Source organism: Festucalex cinctus, chromosome 1, assembly GCF_051991245.1.
Source record: "Festucalex cinctus isolate MCC-2025b chromosome 1, RoL_Fcin_1.0, whole genome shotgun sequence".
NCBI classification, from domain to species: Eukaryota; Metazoa; Chordata; class Actinopteri; order Syngnathiformes; family Syngnathidae; genus Festucalex; species Festucalex cinctus.
In genome coordinates this window covers 62027574-62052303 of record NC_135411.1, presented here as the reverse complement: position 1 = coordinate 62052303, position 24730 = coordinate 62027574, and the positions used below count along the sequence as shown (strand labels likewise).

The following is a 24730-nucleotide window of genomic DNA, read 5'->3' as shown; positions in this document are numbered from 1 at the left end:
ACTTTTACAAAAAAATACCAATCAGGGCAACTCATTGCCTAAAAATAAAAAAGGAGGCTGATTTTTGCAGGTCTTAACAATCACCAAAACCCGTTGAGCTTGACACACACACTGGCAAAAAAATATTCTACATGTAAACGTTTATTATGCCATTTTCAAAGAAATTTTGCTTCCAATATGCCAGTACCCCAATGTGCCAGTACCCCAACGTGCAAGTACCCCAACGTGCAAGGACCCCAACGTGGCCCGGGCTGCGAGGGCCCTTTATAGCTGCTCGCAGCTCTAGTTTTCCATTGTTGCTTGATGTCCAACTTCAGTTGATCACGTCCAAGATTTCATTATGTGCCACACATTTTCAACGAGAGACAGGACTGGACTGCTGGCAGACCAGTCTAGTACTCACTCACATTGGCATTATCTTGATGAACTAAAGAACGGATGTCCCTGAAAATGATGTTGTTTGGAGGGCAGCATATGCTCCTTAACATGTACGCACCTTTCTGCATAGGACACGACAACCATGATTTCCAATAACAATTTGATATGTGGACAAAACAAGAGAATATTTGCACGTTCGAACATTAAATATCTTGTCTTGGCAGTGTATTCAATTGAATATAGGTTGAAAAGGATTTACAAATACTCTTATTCAAATTTTATTTGTTTTAGACAACATCTAATCTTCAATCAAATTGTAGTTTGTACTTTACTGTTCAGTCACCAAATTAATCCTATATATCCTTATATCACAAAAGTTTTTAATCTGGAGTTACTACTTCCTGAATTGCCCCCCCCCCCCCCTCTTAGGGCCAAACAAAAGCAGAAGAAAGCACGATGCAGCAAAGAATAAAAATTTACATTCTCCTCTTAAGTTGGCTTATTTCTTCACAATTGTTTTTGCTTCTGCATTCTATCTCTGTATGTTGTCATTGTGCCTGGTTGTGTGGCCTTGTCATAAGTACTTGCTTGAGCTCAGCCTCCCACAATAAATTTCTCGCAAGCCTCAACGATGAGCCACACACTTACTGTGATCAAGCAAACCCACACAAATACCTAGAAACACAAAAAATGTTACAAATCTGGATGAAACTAGCACATAGTGCATTTTTATTTACAAACCTTAAGGTATTTTTTCTTGTTTTGTATTTAGGCACACAATGTTTATTTATGTTGTCATTATTATTACACTTAATATGCCTCAACATAAGCTAATAACAGGCAAGGCAGCTCGACAAAGGTGAGATCATCGTCCTCAGAATCAGCCCTTCCTAATATCCACACTGGGCCATAAACAAAACGTGTGTGTACAGTGCTTGGATAAACACTGTCAATAACTGGAAGACATCCAGCTCTGCATAGGGACCTAAGCTTTTCTGGATGTCTAGACACAAACACACTGTTACTGAATAATCAGGTCAGGTCATCAACATATTTAAACACAGAGGAATTTCCGTCACTCTGTTTGCATCAACAAGCCCGACTTATGTGAGAAAGAGATAGTATCACACCAGTAATGCATTTTTTTATTATAAAGAATGAATTCATATTTTTGTGAAAGTGTAATTTAATTGAATTGTAAAAGGGTGTAACCAGTTTTTGACGGAAATCATGTGAGTTTTTGTGAGAGCTGCATCAAATTTTCTCCCAGATTTTAGTGTGTATCTGCATGTGAACTTAACCTTTGTGGGTTGGAAAGGAGTCGAGAAAAAGGGCTCAATAAACGACACCCTCTCGTTGCCGTGCTTTATCAAGCCAACTATCCGTGAGCAAGTATGAATTGTGTGAGCAGAAATTCAATCCTGCTTTCACAGTACACAACTGTGTACACACAGATGCATTCTGTGGACCTTCTTCTGTCCCCGGGGCCTACTCTAAATAGTAATCAAAGAGAGGGATTGTGGGGCAAGGAAGCAGCGATGGTGGGGGTTGGGTAAGGAAGATGTTAGAAAGGATGCAAAAGAAAGTATGTTTTGTTGCTGATGCAGCTTTTTGCTCACATGATCGTGGGTATAAAAGTCAACACACCACAGCTCAAACGCTTGGTTTCTGTGGTATAAATGAAACAAGAAAAAGATACATTAAATCATTTCTGTTTTTGACCATTAATGTGACATATAATCTATACAAGTTTAGAACTATAATGAATTAACATTTCGAGAGGGGAAATAAAGATGAGATAATGTGGTTGAACAAGTCTTGTAACTGGGATGTGGCTGTATTCAGAATGAATTAATTTTAAATTGAATTGATTTAATTTTCACCTATTATTGTGGGCTTTTACAGCGAACACTGATTATTATTTTTGAACTGTTCATAATTCCTTCCACCTTGTTTAAGGCAATAGTTCCTGCAGAAGACAAGCAAATGCAAAGCATAATGCTGCCACCACCATGCTTCAGTGTAAGCATGATTTTATATCACAAAAACCTGCCATTTGAGCATGTGATATTTATTTAGTATTTATATACACTGTGAGTGTTTAAGCTTGATTGAATCAATTCAGTCGAACACCCAATGAAAAAGGTTTCATCCATGACAGAGGAAGCAAGAAACAGGGATGATGTGGCAGTGGCTCTGTTTTTTTGAGGACATGGTTAATGAGCGTTTGATGGCCTATGACTCTGTAACTGATGTGCTTTTATCTCACAAATAGCAAACACAAGATGCTCAGCTGCAGTGTTTGATCTCTGACCTGTTCATAAATCGTTCTTGCTCATGTGAGACAAAGCAATGCAGTGAAAAATGTCTGGGCAACAATTCAGTATTTGTGTCAACCAGTGATTTTCTTTTAATAGCATTGTCTTTAGAATTTTTAATTTTCACAGTATTTCCATTTCACATTTTCAGAATAATTCAAAATGTTAACCACAACATTTCCACAATGTATGAATAATTTATTCTTCACTTGCTTAGAGCAAAAACACAAACGGGCCAATAGCCTGATTCAAGTGGCCTCAAATGATACAACATTTTGTTGAGTGTGAGTGTGTGTGTTGGGGTGGGGTACGGGTTCTGTTGTATGCAACCCATTTTACAAGGAAAGTCATTCGTCTTTGGGCGGAGTGTAACAAAAAGAGAAAAGAAAAAGATTCAGCCCCTTGCAGAGAAGGGGTGAATGTCAGAATCAAGACGCCACATCCTGGCATGGGGCCAGCGATTACCCATTCAAATGCCACACAGCAGTCTCAGTCAACTAAATATCCCATTTTCACAAAATTAAACCCATGACTTGTATTTTATACAAACCATATTATGCTTAATGAATTTTATGACAATCTCCCAAAAACAAAGATGACAAAAATCTTTAATTTCTCAGGTTTTAAGGGGAATAGCAGTTGCAGTATCATAGCAAAAATAAATAAATAAATAAGGAAAAGTAGAACATTAAAGATACTGAGCTGCCTGCACCAACGGAACACTTATCAGAGGATAAACATTCTCCAAACACCCCCGGCTTGAGGTCAGGAAACCGCCTCTGTCCCTCACACAAATACCAAACAAAGCAAGCTGCTCTGAATAGTCAGTAGGAGGGCTGAGCGAGCAGGGAGCTTGAGGACAGGATGTTTTTTTGGGTTTTCATTACATTACATTGCATCACAATTTATATCTAAATTCTACATCCAAAATCAAAATACACATAAATAGGTAAGATAAAAATGGCATCACTGGTTACACAAACCTACCTTGTACAGACTGCAGGGTCAGAAGAAACAAGCTTATCAGTCTCCGCCCCGAAAACTGTTACTCCTCAGTTGTGCACAAAAGAGTTATCAGCATCAATCAGTTTCCAGTAGTTTAACAGTCTGAGGTCAAGCTGAGACATTCAATGTGCTCAAAAACCACTGTAAAGACCAACAAGTTGTTTTGTGTCTCCTTGTTTACTTCACAACATGTATGAAAGAGAGCAGCAGGTTGCGTGACAGGCACCTGGTTCACAGATACTGTACAAGTGATTAGAAGGGCTGCTACTAATCCGCAGGACTCACTGGACTTTCACTCCAAGATTTTTAAATGCCCTTGATGCTTTAAATAAGGTGAGATTTAATTCAGTGGCTACCCAGATTATATAACATATACTGTACTAAGGATGCACGATAATATTGGTGGCTGATACTTATCGGCAATTATCGGCCAATTTGACGTCAAACAGATAAACCAGATAATAAAGAGATCCCCTCTGCGAATGGGCATATTAACACTTGACAGAACTTGTTAACCCTGGACAAAGAGATGCTGATCTTGTACAGCTGCCCTAAGAGTCTAACAGTGCAGTGAAATCTACAAGGGCAAAAAGGGTAGAGTAACGATCGTGACATGACAGACATAAGGGACACTACAGATAGTTGTGAACTCAGGGTGGCCCAAAAATTACACAACAGTGTGGCGATGAAGAGGTTTGGGCTCAGTCAGCCGCTAAACAAAACGGGTCGAGACCGTGCCCACTAACCAGCCACAAACAAGGCTGCAGTCATGTTGGCCCTGATACAGCCTGGCTGGTGCCCACCGCCGACAGAGACTTTCAGGGACAGTTCAGAGATTAACTGTGTGGATATTGATCCCACGAGACAACGCGGGGAGTCTGGCTAGCAGATCCGAGGGAGTGCATTAGTGGCCAGGTGTTCCTCTGATGCTTTTAACCTTTCCCCTTGGAGATAAGAAAGAGGGTAGGGACTCTTTTTAAGTCTATGCAATGCATAGAGAGGATGCAGCAACAGGCAAACGAAGGCTAATTTGTAACCTGAAGAGCTACTGGATCATCTCCATAATGGGCTGTCTGCCCACAAACAGGCTCCTCTCTGGGGGTAAATGAGATCAGCCGAGCCCGGGACCAGCTGGTGGCTTGGATCGCTGACACAAGATAGAACAGATACACACACAACGGAAGAGGTAAGACCGAAGCGTCTGGACGGGGTGGCAGAAATGCACCCAAGAGGCTTCAGCAGCACTCTGGATTTTGCACAGGACGTGGACCCAGGCTGGTCAAGTATAAGTGGAACAACTGTGTCCATAAGAGGATTATGACCTGTTTGAAATGGAACAAGGCACGTTCCAGATGGAATCTGATCCTCTGCAGGAAGACAAACAATGTGGATGGTTGACCAGACACAAAAAGCTAATAACTACAACTCTCTACGAACCAATTGTGTGGTGTTTAACTTGTAATGATTAATCTCCAGCTACTCTTGGACCAAGCCTCTTATCTGAAATCAAGGCGAAGTAAATTCATCTTCAAATATTGTGGAGAAGTGCAGATATTAAGAAGAATGGCTCCTAAAGATGCCGATGGAAAAAGAGTAAGTTACTCTGTCAGCATGAGTATTGGCCATATGGATGTTTTATGTTGTTTCACATTCTGCTGTCATATAGGCACTAGGCAGACAGGTAAAAAAAAAAAAAAAAAAAAAAGCCAATTTTTAGCGATGCCAGTGTAAATGCAATATGTGCGAGACACAGGCAGCCGAACATATCTATTGACAAACTTCCTGCAACTCTTGTGGCCATATTAATATTATTGTTTCTAATCATGTATTTATAGCACCCAACTGGAACAGAAATGTGATTGTTTGCCATATCATCCACCCACTAAAGGCATTCAGAAAGTCCAAACACAGCAAATTATCACAGCTGCTGGCGAATAAAGCCCAAGTGCCAACTGCCAGACCTCACAACTGTGACAACAGCAACCAAGTTAGACTGCAAAGACAACATACCTATTTTCATCTTTGAATTATCATCAGGGTATACTGTACATTTAATACATTGCCTTCAACAGCTTGTTTAGACATTCAAAGACAGTTTAGGATAATCAGACATTTCCACAGATTGAATCATCTTAAATCTAACTCCAGTGTTATTGTTGTTACCATGGCTTAAAACAGAGCTCAACACAACATTGTATGACGCTGAGCGCAGGGACCACGAGTTCTGGATGAAAAAAGACCGATGACCAGAGGCACAGGCTTGCCCTTGTCACAACTGAGATTTAGAGCACTGTGGGGGGATTTCATTGTGACTCACGCATTCACCCAACACCAGTCCTTAGGCTAAGGGCAAGCTGACTAACAAGTCTATTAATGCAACAATCATCTCCCTTGTTGGCTTGAGAGGCCAGCTGGGAGCAAAATTGGTCATTAAATTCGAAATGGCCCAAAGACACAAGCTTCCATATGAAAATGACAATATTGTTATATTGCTAAAATAAAGGTGTGTCGTTTTAAAAAAAATGTGCATTCATTTATTTATTTATTTTTTTTCCTTAATTAATTACCTCCATAAGCTGCTGGCCATCTCTGCTAAAATCGCCCACATCTTCAATTGAACAGATCATGCAAAAGTATTTAAAAACAAAACAAAACAAAACAATTATATAGTTTATTAATGAAGAATATATTATTCAGTATTTGGTTCAGTGTTTATGAAAAAATTATTAAGCGTTATTTTACAAAGGTAAGATGATGTGACCTTTTGTGCACATTTAGAATGTGTTTAAATCAGTAATTTGACAAAGCAAATAAAAAGGTGCATTAAATACTAAGACAAGTCAGAAAAATTAATAGTGTTTTTAATTACAAGTCACTGAGGGTGAAGTGGTACACTGACTGACTTGTGTACAGGCAGCGTGGTTTCAGTTCTCACTCACTGATGGTCTGAATGGGTGTTTGTCTCTGTGGCTTGCAATCACTGATCTGTATATATAATTGGATGGCCAATAGGCCAAGACTCTTGAAGCCGCCATATTACTCCTTCCAAGAAACGCGCTCTGAGGTCTGCACCCATCTGAGTGACATTGAGGGGGTGGGGGGTTCCCTTCCAATGGGCGGCAGCTACATACAGACTCTTCCAACCCTGTTACAATTCTTCTCAACACCCTACATCTGCTGGTGACAAGGGAATGAATGATGGTAAACATACACCAGCTACAACGGAGGAGCGATAGAATTACAACAATAACGTCTTAACTACACAGTAAATTTTGTCGTGTAAATTTGACTCTATTTAGAGAGGGACCAAATACACTCAGTTTTAGAGTAGGCTAAGATGTACACGAGGAAGAGAATAAAATAAAAATTTGGAGCAAAAAGTTACTCAAGCGTTGAGGAACGAACTCACAACTTTCAGATTGGGAGACAATACCACCTGAGCTATTGTCCCTCCTACTGTTTGCTTTTCTCCAACAGACCAAATACATTGTTTTTGGTCTCGGATTTAGGAATATCCCATGGAATCATCTGCAGTTGACATGAGAGATATACTTAACAGAGCGTGGCTCAGGGAGTAGATCGTCAGTCTTCCAACCTCAATTTGGTTCCGGTTCGGTTTGCGACGTGTGGGCTGCGTCAAAGTACTTGTGCTTCCGACTTTGTGCCCCTCGGTATCGCGTTCGCAACCCGGACCGGAACCAAACTGATGTGCAAAATCACATCACGCTTCTTCTGTGGCATATACCCCATAGCTCTCAGTATTATTATACTTAAAAACATAAAATAATGACATAAAGAGAACTAAATTAACCTGTTTAATGAAGATATGTAATTAACAGTTACAATTAAACAGTCACTTTGAATTAAATGAATGACAATGGTGCTCCTGCCCTCCTTGGGGTAGAATAAGACAGATAAATATAATATGTATGGTTATCTATACAGTAAAGACACCTCAGCTCCTCACAGATGATACAGAATATTATGACTGTGAATACTGTTATATTGAATGCCTAAATCTTTGCTGTTTATGTTCAAATAGCAGTTGATCTAAGAATTATTTATGCATTTTCCCTTTTGTATTAGCATTACCATTAAGCCGGCGGACTAAAGGCTTTGTTACATTGTTGTTTTGTATACACAAAGTGTAAATAATTCTAACCAAATTTCTCAGTTATGGCTGCCAAAGATGATCTAACCCAAAAGTGTTTTGTTTTGTTTTGTTTTTACCACTGGAGCAACTCGGCTGGAACATGATGTTATGACGACGCAAGAAAAAAAAAAGTCGTGCGGTTGGCTGGAGAAATGGTCATGAATCAAGGTTAGCCTCATGCTGCAAGCTTTGGCTAGCCAATTGCATCTAGCACTCAACTGTTACTGTCGTAACACTTGACAGAATACGATGACATCCTACCGGTGTCGTTAAAGTGTAGCTAATGGTGAGTGATTTTTTTTTTTTTTTTTTAATCATTTGTTTTAATTTTCTATGGCAGTCCATCAAAATATGTCGTCACATGAAAACGGTCAGTGGTACTAAAAGGTTTGGGGACTGCTGCATTTAGAATGTTGTGAATTGTTGTATTGTCAGTGGTAGTGCTACATAATTATTTTAATAATTTTGTAACAGCATTAACATTAATCTATGCAACTGTAATGCCTTGATTTTTGTGATGCTAGGTTAGCACACAGTCATAGCCATGAATGCATTTGTACAATACAAAGACGCTAAACATGAAATAATCACTGAACAGTAACGATTCGGGTTCAGTACCACTTCTGACAGGGCCAGCACAAAGTGGCTCAATCATTTCAGGCCACCACCCAAAATGGCTGAATGTCATAATGCAACTTGATTCTAGTAACATTGTGACTTTTCTCGTAACATTAGGACTTCATTCTTGTAAACATAAAGACTTTTTATTTGTGATTGTAGCATTTTACCCATTTATCCAATGAGCATTGTCATGCTGTTGAATGCCTCTTTTTATTTTCAAAACCAACTGAAATCACCTAATAAAAATAAAGTGTGGCTTTTAATGGCTGCTAAATTCAATTTTGCATGATTGCATTAGGCTGTGGTCGGTCTATGTGCCTTGCCTTCTCTGTCCTCCATTTCCCTGCCACACCACCAACACTGTGAGTCAGCCATTCTCTCTCTCTCTCTCTCTCATTTATCTGTGCACCATGGGGGCGGACAAGCTGATGTCTTTGCCCACCTCGCATTTAAGAGTAATGGAGTGTCTCCAAGCCCTTTGTGGCTGAACCTTGAAAGTGCTTTTATTAGTCAAGCTAAGATGCCTTTTACTTTGAATGATGCCAATACCTCAATATCATCCCAACACACATCCACGCCCACTGTGGCCACAAAAATGTCTCTGTAGCCTCACGAGGGTAAATGACAGCATTATGGAATGGTCAGCAATAGTTTTTGATGTTTGTACATTGTGAAATGCTTTTGGTAAATAATTCCGTGGCAACTGGCAGCCATCTCTCCTCCACCATTGTTCTTGTGGGGGGGGGAGTGTAATGTGCCTTGTTGCGCTCACTCACCAAGTGAGTGTGTAAAGGAGCAGCTCTCAACCCCGACAGCCATAACTCCTAAAGCACAATAGCTGATCACTTTTGGGGGTGACATTAATCAGCCGGGTTAACATGCCAGCCTGAGTCTCAGGCACAGCCTTCTTGGATACATTTCAGCTTTAAACAAGTCCCTCTTTAGGTGAATTATTTATCCACCGTGTCTCAATTGCACTTGAGTGACCGAATATAAAAAGTTGATTTTTAATTCTGCCGCAAACAATATGATTGTCATTTTCCTCCTTATATGAGAACATTTTTCAGCACTCACCAGGCACTCCCAGAACAATGGGCATCTGCGACATGGGGAAGGGGGGGATGAGAAAGAGGGGCTTAATGGAAAAACACTGATAAATCTTCATGTGGAATGTGAAAACACTCCATCTAAAAAAAAAAAAGGATGATCTTTTTTTATTTTTTTTAAACTAGACTGTATATCTCATTTAGCATAGTTTCACCGGTGTGGTGGCGGGCTCTTCCAGCTACCACGTTGCCTGCCACCGCCCCATCAACCGGTTTCCATACATTCTTATAATAGCCCGTCACACCATATAGGCAATGCTACAAATATATATTCACCAAGAACAATACTGACATTTTCATAATGAGATTGTCATGATTCAGACAAACTGTTGAGTAGCGGGATAGTAGACGCCCGTTCCAGAACTGAAAGGGCGTTAAAGTGACGTTTGGTTAAAATTGATGTTAATTAGCCAAGCGATAAACAAATCGTCGCTAGTATGTTAGCCAAATCTCAATCTAGCGCTTACCAGTCAGTGCGACGGTGAGCTAGCAAAATCCTTCCCCAGCTACGCCCAGTGTTAGCCGGTTCGCCCCGACTGGGTCCTCGCGCCGGGGATTCAAAAAGAAAGAGAAAGTGACGATGAGACGCGGACGGGAAAACGGAAGAATCGTCGAGTTGAGAAGAAGACTTCAAGCGGGGCCGCTGGATAAGAAACTTCTCGGTCTCAAGCGTCGTTTTTTCACAAGTGATGCTTGCTCGCTAGGAGGAAGAAAAGACAGAGTGACGCTTCATTAAACACACACACACTCACACGCTCTCGTCTCACGCGCGCAGACCGCTGAAGCGACGGATGGACAGGGGAAGGCTAAGGATGCCTTCACTTGCTGTCAGAAAACTGAGGATACACCAAACGGCTATCGAAGATGCGACTTGTTCTTGGAATTGAATCAGTAATTTGTTTTGTACCACGAGTATTAAAGGGCCACGAAAACAATAATGTTTTCTTATATTTAAATGCATGGTGGATATATTATGTTGCATGTGTGATGTTCTGAGGAAACAATTTGACGAACGTGTCTGTCAACGAGCAAACTGTCACGAGTTTAATTTTAAATTAAAAACAATTGATAAAATATCAAATACAGCAACATTGTTATGATAACCCACAGAGAATAGGAAATTACTAACATTTCCTGAAGGCATCATTCAACAGACAGCGCGCCATGCCGAAATTGAAAGGAGTGAAAAGCGAATAGCAGGGGGACACTGCTTTTTCCAAGCACAGCCAATCACCTGGCTGTGTGAGGGATTATTCAAATTGGAGATGATGTCATCTCTTGCAAGTCACCCTATCTCTTGCCAGAGTTTCTCCGAGTTGTCTGTTCCCTCCCTCTAGGCCCCCAAGACCCCCTTTCTCTCCAAAACCTTTTCTTCTTTTCTTCATGGATGAATGCATGCACACACCCACACACGCAAACCCCCATACACAAACACCCACACCTTTCACATTGCAAGATTGTAATCTGTCTATAAACCTGTTTGTGGCATGTACTGCACTTCGAGTCTTCCTTGTCTTATTTCCATAATAAGTAATGAGACTCATAAAACAAGCCAAATCTTCAACAATTTTGTCTGATCATACAACATGAAAGTATTTTGGCATCCATTACCCTAAACATGGAGCACCTGTTGACCCATTCAGCCAAAGCAAACAGAGCGGAAACTGTGGTGACAAAAAGAAATCAAGAGGAGCGCCAGTGTTTAGGTTAACTTGTGTACAATCGGACACTGACGAGCATTGTTTCACAGCTTACGCGCTTTTGTTTCTGTGCCGCGCTCCTCATCAGAATGAGGCTTTTCATCATAGGCCGGGTGGGCATGCCGCCTGTCTGCCTGTCTGCTGGGCTTGTTGCTCAGCTCCCAGCAGCCGCCTAACCAGTCTGGATGAGCCAGGCTTTTGTGTCCCACTCTATTCTGGATGGGCGGCCTTGCTTTTGTGTCCAGAATGTAGAAGTGAAAGAAGTGGGGACGTTTGACTTAACTGTCAGTCCATACAGGGTTAGGAACCTCCAAATTCAAACCAACTGCATCGTGACGGCGGGTGACTTTGTTTGCTTGAATTTCAAAACAACGTTCCCTTATTAGAGAGCAAGCACAACAGAACAATCTTTTCCAGACCTTCAACGCTGAAGTCATGCATCTAATGTCTGACACTTTCTTGGGCTCTCTCATTATCGCTTACAGATTTCCCCGCACTATTTTCTTTCAGTTCCTCAGTCGACTCCTGTAATCATCCTCAAGGCCGGTGCATCATAGCAATTAAAAAGCTTTTCCTTTATATTGCTCGGCATTGTCTACTGTTTAACAACGCTTGACTAGCTTTTAACTGACGAACATTAAAATTAAATCATATAGATTTTTGTAAACAGCTGATCATACAGTACACAGGAAGGTGTGTTTATACGGAAGCAAAGGAAACTGCGAAGAGGGTGGGGATTCCGGGAGGCTCTGAAACGCACGTTGGCTTGATGCTGATGGACTTATTGGCATGGCCCTAAGAAGCCTAACAAAGAGAGGAAGGTGTTTTTTTTTTTTTCCTCACAAGAAGTTGCATGTGGCAATAGAGACAGGAAAAGGCCGGGCTGTGTACCCCACTGCATAGCTTCCGTGTTATCTCATTGTTTTGACCTCAACGTGTACTGTCCAGCTGCTGAGCAACAACACAAAAAGAGGCTATTTGGTAAACTCACAAAAATAGATGTCTTTTAGGAGTATTCTCATATTGCTTGACCACATTCAGTCTTACAGAAAAAAAAGTAAAAAGGCGTCATCTCCAAGGCCAGTCGACCAAACCACATACACACACAAAAAAAACCCCAGCTCACGAGTCATTAGACACGCCCTTCACATCAGACACTGACGTCGTTTTCTCAAGCTACTCCCAAATTAAGCTCTTTTCGAGCGTGCCTTCTCATTCGGCACGTTAGATGCCATTATCATTATTATTATTATGTTCCAAATGGTCTGTGTGCTAGAAAATGGGCAGATTAGCATATGCCAGCTGCAGCTGTAGCTCACAACAGCAACTCCCCAAAGAGCAAACTGTGCCAGCGCAGAAAAACCTTCCGACATTATGATGGGCAATATGTGAAGACGAATGCATAACATATTGTATATGTGAATACACTAACCTGTAACCTGTCCAATACATAATGGTATATCAAACCACAACCACATTAACACAACAACGATAATCATGCTCAGTCTTGACATTTTTGAGAATTGATGTCTTTGTAGAGGCATAGAGATTGATGCAATGTTCTATTTTATCTTTTTTTAATTTGCATGTGTATAATACAGGGACTTTAAATAGAGTAGACTAGCACTAAGCATTCTTCTGCTGCGTGCATCAAAAGTACAGTGCATCATGTTAATGTATGGCCTCTTTTTTCTATGTTGGTTGCCATAGTAGCAGTTAACATGGTGGGAAAGAGAGTCAACAGCGGCCCTGCCCATCTGAAGGTTTCCTCTAAGGGACATTGATGCTGTCCAGAGCAGGTTGGCCAGTTCCTGTCTATCTGATTGTAAGTGCTTCATCTTTTGCCCGGTAGCATCCTTGAGTAAATAATGCATGCATGTACTAAGGACAGTGGACAGCCGTGCCAGCCGGCTGCACTCTCAGGAATGAGTGTGCACATCTCGCCTGTAGCATAAGCTCTTTCATTTTCATCCTGTGCTGATTTGCATCTTCGGTAATGTGCATTTTTCTTTGGCTGCAGCACAACCTCTGGGTCGTTTATGATAACGGCATATAAACGTCACAGTAGATGAAGAGCAATTGGTATGTTTGTGTATATAGACACATAACACGAGCATTTATCTTTTACAACAGCAAGAACCTCTTTTTAATGTCTCATTCCTTTAGTTTCTACATTTGTACATGCCTCATGATCGACTGGCTGCTTGCTCCAGACAGCGCCAGCTTTCTCCCTCTAGTGGTGGCACAGCCCACCTCAAAGGACCCGTTACCAATTATGCCAATTATGGCGGGCGGCTGTATAGTCCAAGCAAAAATATTCCTGAGCTTGTAGTTTGGAAACCAAGATCAATGTAATAAGATACAGTGTACTTTACAAAGTATAGGTAAATATAGACCAAATTTGAGTTCATTTAAAATGCTATGTTGTCGCTCCTCCCCTTTTCAAACATGAAGCATTAACAAGCAGCATGGCACAAATACTTGCCAGGTTCTCCATCCATTATGAGAAGTATGCTGCCCCACCCCTGTAAAAAGAGTGGTTCAAGGTGGCTGTAATTACAGTACCTAAACATGATACCCTGTGTAAACAGCGCAGTTGACTAAATAAACCTTTGCCACCATACGATGAAATGTGATATTTTTTGTTGTAATCTAGAGATTATTTCTTTAGATAATTATTTTAGACATCAGCAGTACCAAGAGATCAACAAGTAATCCCCTCCAATAATTAATCAATTTACAAAGCATCACCAACAGGTTAAAATAAACTGGTGAACTGTTTTGCACATCATTGTTCCCACTGACTAATTCAATATTCTTCCATGAGACATTTGAACATATATAGAGTCTAAGAATCAATTTCCATGACATCTGATACCGACATCATTGCAAAAGTGATCCTAAGACATTTAAAAATTTTTTTTAAACAACTGGTCTGGCAAGTCTGCTGTATAACACACATACAAACAAGAAATTGACAACATAAGACTGGATTATTTTTTCAACACATTTTCAGTGTTGTTAGTTTAATTTCCCAATGTGTGTGAGCCAACATCTTTACAAAGAATATTCAATATACCACAAGTAACTAGCTTTACAAAGGCCTTCTGTCTTACAAACTAGGCACACCTGACAACATATTTTATCAGTAAATTCAAGCACCATTAAATAACCTTCCCAGAGGTGTCAGAACACATGCATTACCAAATGTGAACAATCCTATACAACCCAGTGCGCTCTTTAGTTCTAATGTGAGGCAAGTTATGCTGTAAATCAGTTATCCTAAAGTGCAAATGAGTGTACATAAATGTGCTGTGGTTCTAAAAGGAATCAAGTGAGAGTAGAATAATTAAATTCCCTTTTACCTTTTAAGTGGAGACCAATTTTATCCATTGAACAATGCCCTTCACACAGAAAACTGGAATGACATTAGCATTTCATTAAGCCATCTTCTCAACAATTGTTCCTTTTAAAACGGCTTACGAATATGTCGGTTTCTACATATGCCCCTACATCAGATAAAATAAATGAGCAATTATCCTTTCTCCAATGACTTCAATGTCAGCCTACAGACATGGCTGGATTCTGACACAGGAAAATAAAACATAAACCTGCCCTTAGGTGTCAGGCTTTGGCAAAATGTCCTTTGAAATAATAATAATTTTAAAAAACCAAACCACACTGCTACTTTCCTGCAGGAAAATCCCCACCTGCATGCAACACTTTAAAAGCAAACAGTAAGAAATGCTTCATCGCTCACTGCATTGGTGTGCAGCCTATTTACAGTTCATACATATTGATGAATAACTGGTTGGCGGGAGGGCTCGTCTTTACACATGCAGCCATCAAAAATTTTCAGCCAAGAGAGGACAAGAAAAAAGGGGGGAAGAGTGGAAGAGAGTAAGAAGAAATAGTCTTGACTGCAAATGTAGCAGAAGGCAAGTCATGCATATATACAGTACACTATGTACAGTACAAGTCAATGGTTGGTCTTTTGAGGTCTCGTCGACTGCTAGGAACATTAAGAACACACTAACACCATTAAGAGGCACAACAACTACTGTAACATGGGAGTAAAGAAAGTAAACAGTGACGTTACTTTACAGTCTAAGCAATAGCTGTGCTTACTGGCATAACCACCTTCATGTGAAAACAATGAATTATTTACACAGAACAAATTTGTCTCGAGTCTGTGCAGAAAGTGCTACTGGAACAGCATGATTAGGAATGCAAAATTTCAACACACAGGGAGACGGAATGGTTCAAGGTCAGTCAGTTCTCTGCACAGGCATCATCATCATCCTCCCTGCTGGGAATCTGCAAAAAGGAGTGCAGCTCAAGTCAGGTGGCAATGTGATGAAAATATGGTTTGATTTTATGAAAAATTGTCCTGTAGTTTCAACATCAACATCAAAACTGAAAGGGAAGTGATCACCAAGAATGTGACGGTGTATTTGTCTAAAGACACATTCATATGAAATGGCCGGTTTGCCCCTCCCCCTCCTCACCAATCACAGCAGCAGAGAAAGGAGCACGACGAGCCCTCTGGACCGCGGAATTTGCCAGAGCTAGGTGTGTCCGTGCACTCAGCGATGAACGCGTGAAGATCGGTGGCGCGTACCTGCTCCTGTGTTTGGGCCTGGCCAACACAACAAATCAAATCCTCTTTAAGCTACAAACGTCACATTTACCTCGTATTATTTGCAAATTGGCCTGAGCGTACCATAATGGTGTCGTAAGCTCCGGTGATGAGTGCGATGAAGAGTGACAGCACCATATAGATGAAGAGGGAGATGAAGGTATAAAGGTAGACCTGGCTGAAGATCCACACCAGCGTGCCGGTCTGCTCCATTTCAGCGAACGTCACAAACATGTCATCGCCGTTGATCAGGGAAAAGAGGCACTCTGATACCATGGGTAGGGAGCGAAACTGCTCATGTGGAGGGAAGTTAATAAAAAGGAAGAAACACATGCAATCTCATCAGTTAAAGGGCTTCTGCGGTGGTGGTTATTGCAGACAGTGTGAGCGACACAGATTAGGAAATTAAACTGGTCAGACAAATTGAAACAAGCAGCCAGCCAGCAGGGTCACTTCATGTCATCGAAACAGACAGCTTGATACATAGGACAACATATAAACAACAAAATATAAAACAACAAACATAAAAAAAAAAAAAACATTAGAAAATTACCATAAAATGTCTTCTGAATTGGCAAAAAAATTCAGAAAATTATTATTTTTTTTTAAGGCAGTTGCTTAGCTTAGTGTACTGCCAGTCATAACAACTAAAACATTTCAACAAAAAGAAACTGAAACCAACAAAAACAAAACAACAGGACAATCATGCTAAGTGCAGTTTCTGTGTGAAGCTTAACACCTGCAAGCCGAAAGGTCGGTAACATAATATGCCTCCATCCATGAATTTTCTATAATGCTTGTCCTCATTAGGGTCACGGGTAACTGGAGCCTATCCCAGCAGACATTGAGCGAGAGGTTGGGTAAACCTTGGAATGGTTGCCAGACAATCACAGAGCATAAAGACAAACAACCATTCATATTCACATTCACACCAAAATGTCTCATAGCTTGTTGTTTGTGTACTCCTACCTTGGTATGATACGGCCCCAGGACAATCCATCCGCAGAAGCAGTATCCCAAATATATGGCAGCCGCACAGCAACAGAAGCGGATGACATTAGGGAAGGCAGCTCTGAGTGTCACAATCAAGATCTGGGTGAAAAATAGATAGGTAGGAAAATGTAAAATTATTATTTTTTCCGAGAGCTGCAACAAAAGCGAATGAGTGAAGTTGTGCATGTTTTGTGTGTGAACGTGTCTTACGTTGTATTTCTGAAAGAAGCTGAGGTAGCGAATGACTCCCACCCACACCAGCAGTGTGGATGTTCCCAGCAGGATTGCGCACGAATCATACGATGATAAATTCTGCATCAAAAAGGAGACATGAATTTACTAATCAAGACAACTAAAAGCAAGTCAGAGTCTCAATAACATAGGTCGACTGTCTTACTTTGGATTCAATTCCAATCTTGATGAAGCTGCCGATGATGGTGAACATGTCGCTAACAATGAGCAGAATATACCAGCCATTGATGAACTCCATTCTGTCTCCCCAGCTTACACCACGGCCAAGTCTGGTCTGGAAAAACTGTGCGTATTCCTAAAAAGATTTTTCCCCCCCATTTTATTTACGTATACAGTGGCTTGCAAAAGAACTGACCTTTTCAACATTTTGGTCAAGTTACAACCTCAAACATTTTCATGTGATGGGCTGATACAGTGGCTTTATATATATCTCAGACATTTGTTAGTTCTAAAACATTACTGAACAAACACCATAAAAACACAATGAACCCTCATTTGTCCCAGGAATTGTAAGATAAAATACATGAAAAGAAATAATGAATTAAATGAGTTTGACACCTTAAATACAAAATGCACAGTAAATTGAGAAAACGAGAAGTCTGTAATGCATCGTTCTGTCTTCATTTACATTCAACAAGTTGTCTTGAATTTTGACAGAAGACTCTGACAATATGTCCTTGACCTGTCTGACTGTTGTGAGAAGGTGTTACTTCACAAGGGAACCCAACACTACTGGTGTTGTCTTACACAGTCTTCTATTGTTTTGGGTATCAATACATTTCTTCTGTTTAATAATACAGCAAATACTGAATTCACTATGAATTTAATTGTTTTTAATGACTTCCCTTAAAGCCTCTTCGGGCCACTTATAGAGAAATATTGTTGAGACTAAATTGTTTAATACATTTAATGGAGGATAATGGCTAATGTTTCAAGCCTATACAGGTGTGTAACACTGCCATCCATTGGCCACAACCAAAACAGCACTTTGGGGCTTTGATGCAAAAGTTCAATCCATTATCATTTTTGCCAAATAACCAAACTAATTGTTGTTATCCACGAATTTCAAATATATTGCTTTACAAAAAAACAACAGTAACAGTAGAGCACAATAATATTTCTTGATTAGGACGTCAATGTAAGACCAATGGAGGTCATGTGTCAAAACATGTGAGGCAGCTGTCACACAAAAACATGGTTAATTACACCAGCCAGGTGTCAACAACATCCAAAAGACCACTTGAGTCGCCCGCATACCTGTTTTTAAAAATAGCTCCTGCAAAATGGATGGAGGACCCGGTGTGCTAATACTGCTTCATGTTTTTTAAAATTAGTTAGTTTTAATTCGATTTCAGTGTGCTTCTGTTCATATTTATTAGTTTTAGTTATTTAATGAATGCTTAGTTTAAATTAGATTCAGTATTAGTTTTAGTTTTTTTTTTTTATGTGTATTACCAGTACTTGTGCGCAATATTTAAAAAACACCATGGGAGTGATGTCATCCGAAGGTGCTTTTCTATTGGCTGCTGCTATATCAAATCACTCTGTGAGACACACATTCAGAGGTCCTTATTCCAGTTAATATCAAAATAAATCTACTTAAAATCACATTTAAAAATCATCCCCATATGCTCATACATTAAATGAATTTTTCAAAGACTAAAACGAAGGACATTTTTGCTATAATTCTATGTAGTTTCAGTTAGTTTTAGTTTTTTAAAAAGTATTTTCATTTATATTTTATTTCGTTAACGAAATTGTTTTTTAATTGTATTTTTTTCGTTGATTTTAGTAAACTAAAATAACCTTACTTTAGAGACACCACTTTTTGCATACAAGCAATTAAAAACTCAACTTGTGTGTTGAATTTAGTGCCATCTAGTGGTGAACTAATAGAATAAAACAATTTTGAAGCACTCGAACTACAGTGCCTCAGAGTGACCACTTCACAAGACTACCACCAATTACTACCAATTATTACTTGGAGTTGAGTGAGCTAGCGAGCAACCCAGCGAGCAGGAGCAACCGAAGCGACGCTGGAGCAGCTAGCGAGATGCGAGCAATAACTATCTGGAGCGGCGAGCGGGAGAAGCTAGCTAAAGCTAGCGAGAGCAAAGCAGAGGGAGTTGAGTAGTGGGGGCCCGACTGACGGGACTCAGTGACAGCCACCTGCAGGCCCCAGCTGGTCATTGGGTCTGACACTAGCTGCAAGCACCAGCAGAGGTTAACTACATTCGCTAAGTTCTTCTGCTTTGGGTATCCGTAGAAAGATGGCAGCAAAACATGTCAGCCTCCCAAAGGCTCGGCGTGACTTATGTAATATAATTAGCAATTACTAGACCTACAATTATGTACGTTGATATGATAGAACATGTTTTGTTTTTGCAAATTATTGACATTTCGTGTGAATTATTAGTTCACCACTAGATGGCGCTAAATACTACACACTGTACCTTAAAGTGTCCTCAAAATATAATGAAACAAAGTACTGAGAGACAGTAAGATTTGTGTTTCAGTTTCTTACATGTTGCAGAAGGACACCTCTGAGGATGGAGCGTCCACACAGCAGCAGGGAAAGCAGACAAACGAGGGCAACCAACACGTCAAAGAACTCTCGGGCGTAGTTCTCCGCTGACAGGTGATGAGGAAAATAATAGTGGATGAAGATGAATAAGTTATGATTCTTTGGTGCAATCTGCTTGCAGGTACTCACCATGTCCAGAAACGTTGGGATCCTTACATTCCTTTATGGAGGCCTGGTTCTGTAAACTGATCTTAATTTTGCCACTGTGAGCTCTGTTATCCATGAGGATCTAGTTGCACATACAACAACACTCAATAGAGACAAAACAAAAAGTTGTCCATGTGCACAGACACAAACAGAAATACATGAACTTTGACAACTAAAATGTATGCTACCAGGGATTTCTTTATGACACTGTATATGTAAATGTACCGTTTTTTGTTTTTTTTTATTAAAAAAAACATTAATTCTGTGTAAAACATACACTACTGTATTTATCAATTTGAGAAAAAAAAATAGTATTTGGTTAGAAAGAAGATGAATAGCGTACCGTGATAGCAAAGGTGTAGCAGTTTGGTATCTCATTGTTTATAATAGTCTGAATGTTGATAGCCTTCAGCTGGAAATCAACCGTTACATTGATCAGCCTGGAGATAAATAAATACATTGTAGAGATATGAAACAGTGTTAACTGTTGATTGATGAAAATCAGATATAGAAGTTAGAATCTGACTTGTAAAAATTGAGAGTGAAGTTTTTGTAGTCACTGTTTGTAGGAGCAGAAGCAAAGGTCGGTGGATTGAGTCCGATGCAGTCTGTAAAAAGGAAGCAGAAAGTAGTTTTAGAGGAACTACATAATATCACGTGGAAATACTAAAACCACACAGATAAAGCTCTATTTATACATCACATGAAGCATAACCTACACTTTTCCACTTCCTCCATAGCAATTCACAGGATTAATCATGCAATAATAATTATTTTGTCTGCCAGTTGAGCAGAAGGGTGTACAAATATTTACAGTGTACTCAAATGTTGACTCAAAACACACACAACAAAAAAAAAAAAACGACTGAGTGATGGCTTGTAAGTCAGCTCTATATGTCGCAGTGGGTACAATATTTTTTTCATTGTACAGTATTTATCTTTATTCCTGTAAACAGAGCTTAAATGCAGGGTCTTCTGTTTTCACTCAGGAAAATCCACTATATAAATACAGGATGTATAGCCATGAACTCCTTCTCAATCGACACCTCTGGGCTTCTGTTAATGTGTGGTGGTGATTTTTTTTTTTCCTAAACCCCCACCCCCCAGCCTCTATTTTGCTATTTTGTGTTTGTTTTGTCAACAGCGGGACGTTTCTATGGACAGACAGTTGTTTACCCCTCCAGCCAATCGCAGAGCGATGGGGCGTGTCACTCACTGTAGGAAGACGGGGCCGGGCCAATTTGTCGGCTGCATGACAAGCTTACATCATGTTTGTAAGCTTGTGTGAGTGAGTGAGTGAGTGAGTGAGTGAGTGAGTGAGTGAGTGAGTGAGTGAGTGAGTGAAAAAAAAATAATCTGTGCGGGTTGTCAAGTTGCCGCAGGAGTGACGTCATGCATTGGCCCGGCCCCGTCTGCCTACAGTGAGTGACACGCCCCCCGCCACCCCCCGCTCTGTGATTGGCTGGATGGGTAAACAACTGTCTGCCCACAGAAACGTCCCGCTGTTGACAAAACAAACACAAAATAGCAAAATACAGGCCTTAGAGGGAAAAAATCACCACCACACATTAACAGAAGCCCAAAGGTGTAGAATAAGAAGGAGTTCAGGCGTATACATTCTGTATTTATGTAGTGCATTTTCCTGAGTGAAAACGGAAGACCCTGCCTTTAAATTCATGCTGAAGAGTTCCTGTTTTATCTCATTGGTCAAAAGGACTCATTTTTCTTTATTGGAAGGGCCTCAATCTTGTCTGTGCTATGTGTACCAAAACAAAACAGCTCTCTATCTCTTGGTACACACTTAAAATAAGAATGATGAAGGCCAACCTACCAGTGACAACATGAGGATCGATGTCAAAAGTGTCATTGACAGGGACGATGGTGCCCCTCCTGTAGTACCTCTGACAAAGTGACAGTGCACTTCCATTGACGCCAACACCTTGCACATAGGCATACTGTCCCAGTGAGATCTGAGGCAGAGCTAGATACTAGGCAGAGGCAAATGAGAATTGGCACATCAGGGACCACCTAAACATTGTCAGTTGACATGAGTCTCTATTGTACAAATAATCATTTTGTTGGCAGTTACATGTCGTAAGCCAAATTGTTCAGTGACGAATTTCATATGCTACCTGCTCAATGGCGAAGTTGATGCAGCTGTGCAGTTCTTTCTTCGTGTGAACAGCCTGAGGAGTGTCGTCCTGGTAATCCTTCAGGAAAAGATGTTTGAATGCCGCCGTGTTTTCCTCTTTAAATGTCACAACCATCTGGTTGCTCAGCCCAAACAGCACCAACTGAGAGGCAGGTGAGGGAGAACATGGAGAGCAGTCAAATACTCAACAAAAGGATGGAACTTAAACAGTACAGTGGTGAATATGGACAGATACTCCGTGTGCATAATGTCCTAATCTAATTAATTTATATGTGCTGTGGCTGGTTTGTTTAGAATATTTTATGCTGGCATATAACATTCAGGCAGGTGTATTAGGAGCCACGTCAGCCATTTGGAGAAACACAGACAACACCTTGTTAGCTGACTGCAAATTACGCTCTGCAAAATGGATGACGAACCACACTTGGGTGGTGGCTGCCACTCTGTGGACTATATTTAGCGTTTGCATTTAACTGGCTAACATGCTTCTTCTTGGAATGTGGTTGGAACAAACTGTGGTTTGAATGGAGTATTTTGAGCAACAGTCAAAGATGGTTGTTTTTCGCAAAGGTTTGCTTTACCTGCACTGTAACAATGATGATTTTGAGAAGCTGCAGGCCTAACTTGAATGGTTTACGTCCCTTGGCATGATACTTGTCACATGGGCTCATGAAGAAATATTTTAGCTTCCTCCTGAGGGCCTCTTCCTCCTCTTCCTCCTGTCGCTGGTGGAGATCAGAGCTCACTGATCCATCTCCAAGAAGGTCTTGAGATCCATAGCCGAGACCCACGGAAGAGAGCAGCCGGTCTTTCTCTGCGACACAAGAAAAAGAAACGACTCATTCTGACCACCAACATACCTAATAATTTTGTTTACCTGCCTATGTCTGACACAATTGTGGCAGGCAATTAAATGTTCTGCCATTAGATAGCAGAAAGAAAGTCATAGGTCACGTTCAATTAAACAGGCCCAGATTTTACAATGAGTAAAATAAAGCTGTGAGTAAATGTAGATGAGATCTTTTTTTTTTCAGTATTCATATTTTTGTGCCACTTTTGTTTGGTGGCATGTTGTGTGATTTGTCTAATGACTTTGGCTCAGTTGGTAAGCTGTTTGAATCCCGGCTCTGATTGTCTGCTGTCCAAGTATCCTTGGGCAAGACAGTGCTCCAAGTGGGCATAGCAGCAGTGTGAATTTGAGCCTATCCAAGTGATTTTAAGAAAAAGTGCTATATATGGTGTATTTACCATAATCTAAAATGAGTCAATAAAGGTTGGGAAACATAAACTCACAAAGGCCTGGTGACATCATCAGCTCAAAAGGGACTTTTAAAACTTCCGATAATGCTATCAGATGAAATCAATAAGACTAATAACTGGCTGCATTCCATTTTTTCCCGGAGGAGCACAGTAGCTGACTCTGAGGCAAACACAACTATACACAATGCAACTCATACATGCACAGCTGCCTCAGACCATTCAATTTGTATTTTCTATTTAATTATTTTACCATGAAATGTAATCTTCAAATTTACATAGCAATTGCATGGATTCACATTGTTCATGTGCCAGTATTGTGCTGTAATTATCGGTTATTACTGTTTATACTCAGTCACCCCCCCGCCCCCCCACCCCCCCTGAAGTTGTTGGTTCAGATTGTTTCTGTCAATGCTCTGGTTTGTTCCTGCTTCCTGGTGAGGTGAAATAATGAACACGTAACATTATAAATGCACTAATCCAGTATAAGCCTTTTTTTAATTGGGTGCACTCCCAAAACACACACTCTTTATTTTTGTGGTCATAAAATCATCTTGGTCACCTCAAATGGTCAAAAAGACACACGTATACTTTCATACGCTCTGGGCTATAATATTTTTTTTTGCAAGAGAAACAGCTCGATTCTTGATCCGACTGCACCTCATCCATCCAGTGCCGAATAAAATGCAAGAAATGAATGGATACACCCATTCAAATAATTACTTGCTCAATAAATAGCTGTTCTCAGTCCATAAAGCACAGATATCACTTTTTGAACGAGAGCAGAATGAGAGGAGGTTGTTTTGAACAGACCTGTGGAAAGCTCCTGAGCGCACCTCGGTGATGCCATGAGGATGTTTGGACGGTCACACGGGAGACAAAAGGCTGGCTATTACCTCAATAACTTCGCCGGAACGGTGATCATCTTCTTAATTTCTATTTTTCTTGTCTCATTGATACAAAATAAATACATCATGCGGCTCCGCGTCGCAGTGCACGGACAAGAGGTAGGGAAACTAGCTTGGCTTCCTGGATGCCACGTGACTTGGTCATGTGATTGCTGCCAACAGTACCGCCAATGGCGTGATGTAAACAATAACATTGACTCATGCACACACAGTGGAACATATTTATCAGCGTGCAGTGTTCTTTTTTGAATCCAGTTTGTTATGGAAACCTCCAAACAATGACAATATTCAGAATGTCTTATTAAGTAGTTACCACTTTTAAAACGTAGTACTCTAATTTTACCATGCTTAACAGTATTTAAACTTATAAAAACACAATTAAATCTGTCAGTTTCTAAAGTAAAGAACAACTCAATGCTGTTCCACTATCGCTGAAATTATATTTATTTATTGCAGAAATATTTATTTGGTGATGTGCGGTTCGATTTTTCTCATGTAAAATATGTGCTTTGGCTCA

General features: G+C 40.3%; 2 protein-coding genes and 1 long non-coding RNA gene across 7 annotated transcripts in view; 1 reads left to right on the top strand and 2 right to left on the bottom strand.

Moving 5' to 3' along the window:
- Nucleotides 1-10378, bottom strand: part of prr36b (proline rich 36b) — a 51274-nt gene extending 40896 nt beyond the window's left edge. The window contains exon 1 of one of the 2 annotated variants that reach the window (XM_077500041.1): nucleotides 10049-10378. The gene's annotated coding sequence lies outside the window, so the exon portion shown is untranslated. Of the gene's footprint in view, nucleotides 1-3683; nucleotides 3984-10048 lie in introns of those variants that run through there. The other variant, XM_077500050.1, reaches the window with a different exon arrangement.
- LOC144003665 (uncharacterized) lies at nucleotides 4335-20764 on the top strand. 2 transcript variants are annotated; one of them, XR_013279036.1, is made up of 5 exons: nucleotides 4335-4887; nucleotides 4963-5294; nucleotides 12992-13106; nucleotides 19699-19803; nucleotides 19871-20764. It is a non-coding gene; the product is annotated as an uncharacterized LOC144003665 (long non-coding RNA). The 2 variants fall into 2 exon arrangements; XR_013279035.1 differs by having other exon boundaries at nucleotides 4335-5294.
- On the bottom strand, nucleotides 14275-24339 carry LOC144003640 (mucolipin-1-like). Of its 3 annotated transcripts, none has more exons than XM_077500119.1 (13): nucleotides 24119-24339; nucleotides 22630-22862; nucleotides 22029-22190; nucleotides 21728-21884; nucleotides 20423-20504; nucleotides 20240-20336; nucleotides 19879-19978; nucleotides 19690-19796; nucleotides 17311-17460; nucleotides 16890-17225; nucleotides 16005-16211; nucleotides 15790-15920; nucleotides 14275-15598 (listed from the first exon to the last, which is right to left on the bottom strand). In XM_077500119.1, coding segments are annotated over exons 1-13 (1800 nt in total). In that variant the 5' UTR covers nucleotides 24156-24339; the 3' UTR covers nucleotides 14275-15597. The 3 variants fall into 3 exon arrangements, with proteins under 3 accessions (XP_077356245.1, XP_077356254.1, XP_077356237.1); XM_077500128.1 differs by lacking the exon at nucleotides 14275-15598 and having other exon boundaries at nucleotides 15786-15920; nucleotides 16890-17012; nucleotides 17124-17225; XM_077500111.1 differs by lacking the exon at nucleotides 14275-15598 and having other exon boundaries at nucleotides 15786-15920.
- Nucleotides 24340-24730: the final 391 nt, after the last annotated feature.